General features: G+C 51.6%; 1 protein-coding gene across 1 annotated transcript in view; it reads left to right on the top strand.

The window, feature by feature from the left end:
- Positions 1-5529: 5529 nt before the first annotated feature.
- FAM189A1 (family with sequence similarity 189 member A1) overlaps positions 5530-7813 on the top strand; it is a 115830-nt gene continuing 113546 nt past the window's right edge. Inside the window, exon 1 of the mRNA XM_036278153.1 lies at positions 5530-5730. Coding sequence (XP_036134046.1) covers positions 5530-5730 — 201 coding nt within the window. The remainder of the gene's footprint in view (positions 5731-7813) is intronic.

The following is a 7813-nucleotide window of genomic DNA, read 5'->3' as shown; positions in this document are numbered from 1 at the left end:
TAAAAAATGCTATTCAAGGACTTGCGGTTGAAGGTGACTCTCATCCTTCAAAAGCAAATGATAAATTTTACTCCATTATGTTCTGTTCAGTTGATGGATGAGAATTATCAACTCTCGCGTGGCTTCGCTCAAAATTTTGATACGTTTTTCCCCAAAGGCAAAACATTTTTTTTCATGTATGATGAGGTTTGAGTCCGTGTGTGCCAATGTGGACAACTGCTTAGTCTAATGAAATCGTGACGATACATGTTTCCAATAACCCGATTTTCATAGTAGTGCTAGTTGAATGAATTTAAGTGGAACTTACTTCTTGGCCTCATTGCCTCCCTGAGCAATTATTACTTCTCGGGGGTGTCTCACAAAATTCTCATCAGTATCTCAGAAGTATTAACAATTTCAATTCTAGCCTGGCCAGTGTTGCTCAGCGGTTGAGCATTGACCCATGCACCAAGAGGTCGCCGGTTCAATTCCCGGTCAGGGCACATGCCTAGGTTGTGGGCCCGGTCCCCACGTGCAGGAGGTGGCCAGTCGATGTTCTCATCGATGTTTCTCTCTTTCCCTCTCCCTTTCTCTCTCTCTAAAAGCAATGAAGAAAAACTTTTTTAAAAAATGCACAAAAAATTGGTAGCTATTATTTAAAAAAAAATTCAATTCTAACACAGAGTTTAGGATATAGGATGCAGTTCAATAAATAATCGTGGAAGATCACTATATGCTAAGGGCTCTGTCAGGTGTATTACAGGATTCCAAGCACAGATGAAACTGCATTTCTGTCTGTAAGGAACTCGTTATTAACTGAATATTGTTGCCCAGCACTTATAACATGCCTTAATAGTTGCAAAATGCTTTACATATTCACAATCTAATTTGTTTATTTATTTTTATATGTTTATTGGTTTTAGAGACGGGCAGAGAGAGAGAAACATTGATCGGTTGTCTTCCATACATGTCCTGACTAAGAATTGAACTCACAACTCCTCAGTGCATGGAATGATGCTCCAGCTGACTGAGCCACAGTGGCCAGGGCTGCAATCTAATTTAAATGTCACCACAGCCCGGCTGGTGTGGCTCAGTGGTTGGAGCGTTGGCCTGCGGACCAGAGAGTCCGGGTTCAGTTCCCACTAAGGGCACGTACCAAAAAATAAATAAATAAATAAAATAAAAGAAATGTCAACACAGCCCGGCTGGTGTGGCTCAGTGGTTGAGTGTTGATCCATGTACCAAGAGGTCGCTGGTTTGATTCCAGGTCAGGGCACATGCCCAGATTGTGGGCCAAATCCCCAGTAGGGATCATACAGGAGATGGCCAATCGATGTTCTCTCTCACTGATGTTTCTGTTTCTCTCTCCCTCTCCCTTCCTTGCTCTCTAAAATCAATAAAGAAAAAAATATATAAAAATAAAAAATAAAAAATAAATGTCACCACAGAGCGTATGAAGTGTTATAAGTACTAAGGCTTGTCAAAATTAGGTCTCTTCCCTTTCTGCATGAAATTGTCCTTTAATTCTTTTAAGTGGTGAATACCTTGGATATTGACATCTTAATATTAAGCCTCCCTGTAAATGAATACAGTGTCTTTCCACTTACTGAGGTTTGTTTTTTTTTATTATTTTTTTTATCCTCACCCGAGGACATTTTTCCATTTTTTGTTCAGGTAGAGCGGGAGGGAGAGAGAGGAAGAGAGAGAGAGAAACATCAACGTGAAAGGAACACATCGAGTGGCTGCCACCCGCACGACCAACCAGGGCCGAGGACAAACTGCAACCGAGGTACATGCCCTTAGCGGGAACCGAACCCGGGTCTCTCAGGACCGCAGGCCGACGCTCTGACCGCTGAGCCAAACCGGCCAGGGCTTACTGAGGTTTTTAAAAAATTTCTTTCAGCAATGTTTTGTGATTTCCAATGTACCAGTCTCCACCTCTCCCCCCCCCCCGCCGCCTCTTTTGGTTAAATTTATTCCCAGGTGGCAACAAGATACACATTTTATAACCCAAGGAACAAAGAGAAGTCCATGTTTCCACACGTGTGATATTCTCTGTCAACGCTGGTGCTGCTTCCAAACCTCCATTTACCATCATCTGAACAGACGTGTCCCAGAACCAGAGGTGATGACCACAGGACACGGGGAAGAAGTTCAAGCCACCGAGTCTCAGTCCTGTACCTAAGAGTGGCATGGCTGGGTCCTGTGATGATTCTGTGTTGAGTTCTGAGGAACAGCCAAGCTATTTTCCATCTGCACCATTTTACACTCCCACTAGCAATGAACAGGGGTCCAATTTCTCGACAACTTTGCCATCACTTGTCATTTGCAGGGTTTTTAAAAATATATATTTTTGCCCTGGCTGGTTTGACTCAGCAGTTAGAGGGTTGGCCTGTGAACCAATGAGTCATGGGTTCGATTCCGGCCAAGGGCACGTACCTCAGTTACGGTTCATCCACGGCCCTGGTTGGGGTTGTGAGGGAGGCAGCCAGTCGATGTGTCCCTCTCACATTGATGTTTCTCTTCCTCTCTCTCTCTCCCCCCCTCCCTCCCACTCTATCTGAAGATGAATAGAAGAATATACTCAGGTGAGGATTAAAAAATTATATATATATAATAATATGTACATATACTATACATATATACATATACATATATATATATATATACATATATATATATATATTCTTCACCTGAGGACATTTTTTGCATTTATCTTCAGATAGAGGCGGGGTGGGGAGAGGGAAACACATAGATGTGAGAGGGACACATCGACTGGTTGCCACCCACACAACCCTGACCAGGGCCGGGGACAAACTGCAACCAAGGTATATGCCCTTAGCATGAACCAAACCTGGGACTCTCTGGTCTGCAGGCCAACACTCTGACCTGCTGAGCCAAACCATCCAGGGCTAAAAATATATTTTTATTGATTTTTTTTAGAAAGGGGAGAAGAGGGAGAGAAACATCAATGGACAGACTCCCGAACGCCCCCTAGTGGAGGTGGAGCCCACAACCCAGGCATGTGCCCTGACCAGGAATTGACCTGGTGACCTCTTGGTGCACAGGACAATGCTCTATCCACTGAGTCACACCAGCATGGCTTGCGGGTTTTTAAGTATCTGATTATAGTTATCTTAGTGGATGTCAAGTGGTATTTGATTGTATATTTTTCTTATTGTGGTAAAATATACATAAGATAGAAATGACCACTGGAACCGTATTTCAGTATGTAATTGTGTGACATTAAATTCATTCACGTTGTTGTACAGTCATCATCATCAGCCCTGGCCGGTTCAGCTCAGTGGTTGAAGTGTCAGCCTGCGGACCAGAGAGTCCTGGGTTCGGTTCCTGCTAGGGGCACGTACCAAAAAATATATATATATATATATCATGATCCTCCACACAACTCTTTCATCCTCCCCAAATGAAACTGTCCCCATCAACCACCAATGCCCCATCCCCTTCCTCCAGCCCCTGGCAACCACCACTGTACTCTATGAACGGGACTGCGGTAGACGCCTCATGTAAGTGGACTCAGGCAGGGTCTGCCCTTTGTGACTGGCTTATCTTAGCATACGGTGTCAGAATTTCCTTGCTGTTTAAGACACCACATTTTCCCCTGGCTGGTTTGGCTCAGCGGTTGGAGCGTCACCCTGTGGACCAGAGAATCCCGGGTTCGGTTCCTGTTAAGGGCACGTACCAAAAAAAAAAGACACCACATTTTGTTTATCCATTCATCTCTGATGGACACGCTACTTCCACCTCCTGGCTATTGTGAATTGTGCAGCTAGAAACATGGGTGTAGAGCTCTCTCTGAGTCCCTGCTTTCAGTCCTTCAGGGCACACACTCAGAAGAGGAATTGCTGGATCCTAAGGATCATATGAGAATTTTACGGGGTTTTGAGACACCTTCACATTGTTTTCCATAGTGGCTAAAAGAGTGCCTGGTTCTCAGAGAGCTTTTTGTGAGCTTTTGTTGGAAGCTGAGTAAATGAATGAATGAATGAGTGAGGTGAGATAATGAGAATGGAACTTCCTGGCAGGCCCCGATCTTGCTCTGGCATTATTCCAAGTCCTAAGGCGGCCCTGTGAATTTCTAGAGAATGTCTCCAGGAAATCTGAATTTGTACTCCAGCGCTCTAAATGACCTGGGGGGTGGGGCTGGGTTAATCATGTTATAGATAAGAACGGGAGGAGAAAGCAGCTCTGGCCTCGGGCCAGCATTCTGAGGTCAGCCACTTTATCTGTGGAATTCCCCACCCCCTCCCTGTTCATCCCTTGGCCACCCCATCCAATTGGAAAATAAATCCCATCCCTGCTAAGGTGTTGGCTGATAAAGGCTTGAGCTATTGCCCCTTCCAGAGGAATTTGCATTTTAATAGAGGCTCGGCAAGCCCCAAAGGAATCGGTATCTGCAAAGGCGAAATTTCCAGCACGGGGAGGCTGTGCGGTGTGTCCACCATATCCCCACAGTACTATGAACTTTGCCATTTTATGCTTCATCCCTTCAGGCTTCCTCACACTCCTGGGTGTCTTAACATGTCAACACAGCTTTTTCCCACACTGGGCCTCTTCAAGTTGTCACCCCCACGGGGCCACATGAAGAACTATGACAATTGAAACTTGCAAGCTGTCTTGGTATTCCGAGGAAGCCGATAAGCAGGTATTTACAACCTTATCCAGGCAAAAGGGAGTGGAGATGATTTAATAGGTCCTTAAATTCGTTTTGTGCAATTTGTTTTACGCCCAAACTTTTGACTTGGATCCAAAGCCCTGCAAAGGGAAGGTGGGTAAGGGCATCCGTAGCGCACTAGGGTTGATTTAGATTCAGTCCTTTAGGGCTGGTTCCCAGGGAAATTCTGGAACGGCAGCAAAGCGACATCTGGATCTCGGAATTGCGCATTGGAGAGGCTCCCAGGCGCCACACCTGGGCCAGAGCGCTTGGAATGCGCCTCACCTGCGCTCCCCGCCCGCCCGGCGGGCTCCCCGTTCCCTGCCCCCACCGCCCAAGGCGCGCGCCCACCCCGGGCCGGCCTCAGGCTGGGCCCGCGGGCCGGCTCCCAGGCTCCTCCAGCGCCGCCAGCCGGGGAGGCGCCCGCCCTCGCCCGTGACGCGCCTGCGGTGCCCACTCCCAGCCTCGGACCCGCCGCCGCCGCTGCACCTGCGCCGCCCGCTCGCAGCCCGCTCGGGTCCGGCCCAGCGCACGGCGGCGGGGCTCGCGCCCGGGACGGCGGGGCTCGCGCCCGCGCTCGGGCCGGGGAGCGCGCGGGGCGGGCGGGAGAGGGCGCAGCGCGGCGCGGCGGGCGGGCGGCCCTGCGGAGCGGCGGCGGCGGCGGCGGCATGGACACGGGTGCCGGCTGGGGCAGTGGGCGCGCGGCTCCCCGCCCGGCCCGGCCGGCTCCCCGCGCGCGGCCGCCGCAGCCCCCGCGGCCCGCAGCGAGCCCGTCCCCACGCCCGGCGCAACTTGCCTGCGACCCCGTGTGAGGAGAGGCGGCGCCGGGCGCGGGCGCGGGCGCGGGAGCGGCGAGGTGTGCGGGCGCCGGCGCGATGCCTCCGGCCGCTCCCCGCGCGCCGCCCCGCAGCCTGTCCCGCCTGCGCCAGTGCCCGGGCCGCTCCCGCGTGGTGCTGGCGCTCGGGGCCACGCAGATGGCGCTCGGCTGCCTCATCGTGGCCGTGAGCTTCGCCGCGCTGGCGCTCACCACCTCGGCCCGCGTGCGCCACTCCTGCCCCTTCTGGGCCGGCTTCTCGGTGAGTGTCCGCGCCGCGCGGGTGCGTCCACAACTCGGGCTCCGAACTCCGGGGACCCCGCGCCGCCGTCGCAGCGTCCCTTCCCTTCTCTGTCGCTGAGCCCGCAGTCACTTTTCGTGGAGGGACCAGCCAGGCGCCCGCCTCCGCCCGGTGCGGGTGACAGCGGACGCGCGTCGGCCGGCTGGACCCTCGGGGACACTGCGCTCCGGGCGCCGGGGACCCGCCCCGCCCGCCTGCTGCGCGGCCGTGACCCGGGCGGGGAGCGGGGGTTTGAACCGGGTCCGCGCCAGCATCTCGCTCACCCGGGCTCAGGGCGCGGGGACCCGCCGGCCGCCCTGCGGCCGCTCAGCGACTTGGCGGCGGGGACTTTGCGTTTCCCGCGTCCACCGGGACTGCGCAGGCGGCCCTCAGCCGGCGTCGGGGGCAGGTTGTCTGAGGTCGCGAGAGGGACCGATTTGGGGCTGTTGACCCCACATCGGAGAAGTCTGTGGCTAACCAACCTCCAGGTTTGTAGAAAGCCGCCGGGAAATGTCGGTGAAGCGATTGTCACCAGGAGTTCATTGTTGCGCCATTTATAGCCTTTTGATGAAAGTTGCCGCCCCCGCCTCCAATATTTAAAAAGAGTGGACCCAAGGAAACAGGACGCATGGAAATAGGATTAAGTACCTCCGATTAGTCGGGGTTCCCCAGAGAACACGTGCACAGGTATTTAAACACAGGGTAGATGCTTATAAAGAGGCGCATCTCCTGAGAACTCAGGACATCTGTGACCAGGTTTGGTTTGGGGCTCCTCGGTCGCCTCAGTGTGTTTTGATTCCACCCGGGAAATCCCAAAGCAAGCCTTGGTGATGAATGTTCGGTGTTTGTTCTTGAGTTTGGGATTTTAAAAAATTCTGCCCAGCCTCGTTGGCTGCTGTTTGTCTTTGGCGATGGCCTTTGTTCTGTTATTCCATCGCTTGGCTTTTCAAACGACATCTGCGACACCCTGATCGATTCAGAATTCAGGAGTGGCCGCTCATCCGAATGGGGGCGTCAATTTTCAAGGCTTATTTCAGACCAGGGGCCAGTCTTGGAGGGGCTGCTGAGGAAAATCAGAAGGAGCAGCCAGGACTGTGAGTGTTGGAATCCGAGACGAGGCTGGAGGCAGGAGTCCGGGAGCCATGATTCAGATGGACCACTATATATAGTCTTCACACACATCTGTTGCTCATTTTTAGCATTATTTAATAGGCGTTTGCATGTCGTCTGCCTAGTGGGCACTGAGGTTTAGGTGTGCTAGAACCAGCCTACAGGTGGCAGGCTGGTAACTTTACTTTGACTTCTTGGCTCCTCTCTGAGCATCCTCTTTCCCCATTAAGCCTTAGCCATGACTTGGGTACTCCCAAAGGGCCTACGATAGAGCTGCCTTTTAATAATACACCTAAAAGGGAACACATTAATGGGACACCGTGGAAAAGCTGTTTTTGTGAAAAATGTACATTTGCTCCATTTTATTCTAAAGAGTTAAATAAATACATGAAACGGTGATTCAATTTGCATTTCCAATGTTATTACGCCCAATGACTATTTGTTGAAATTAGTTCTAAGTTGCCATGATTCAGAGTAATTCCACTAATGTCTGCTCTGTGGGTGCGGATGTTCCTCTGGGCTTTGGGGAACCACCGTGAAGACTGCACACTCTGTTTACACCTTTGGGGATCGGGCCACAACCTAGGAATGTGCCCTGACCAGGAATCGAACCGGTGACCTCCTGGTGCCTAGGTGGATGCTCAACCACTGAGCCACACCACCCAGGCTACCCTTTAGAGATTTTAAAGTAACTTCTACCCTCAGGCCACCCCCTACTGTTCTATCCTTACACCCACTTCCTCATGGGCTTGTGTTTTTCTGTTTTTAAACTTAATTTGCCACAATTACCTTCAAAATCCTTTCAAAACAGTATATACCATTGTCCCCACCTGTTGCCTCTGACCTTTGCAGAAATGGCAGCTGGTAGTAGTTGGGACAAGTTTTCATGTTAGCCGGTGGCCCTGAGTGCTAACACCGGCAGCCTCTGTCCCCTGAGACCCGGGCACCACCTTGC

This window comes from Molossus molossus, unplaced genomic scaffold, assembly GCF_014108415.1.
Source record: "Molossus molossus isolate mMolMol1 unplaced genomic scaffold, mMolMol1.p scaffold_m16_p_24, whole genome shotgun sequence".
NCBI classification, from domain to species: Eukaryota; Metazoa; Chordata; class Mammalia; order Chiroptera; family Molossidae; genus Molossus; species Molossus molossus.
Note: the sequence above shows the minus strand (reverse complement) of the source record. Positions and strands in the feature narration are given on the sequence as shown.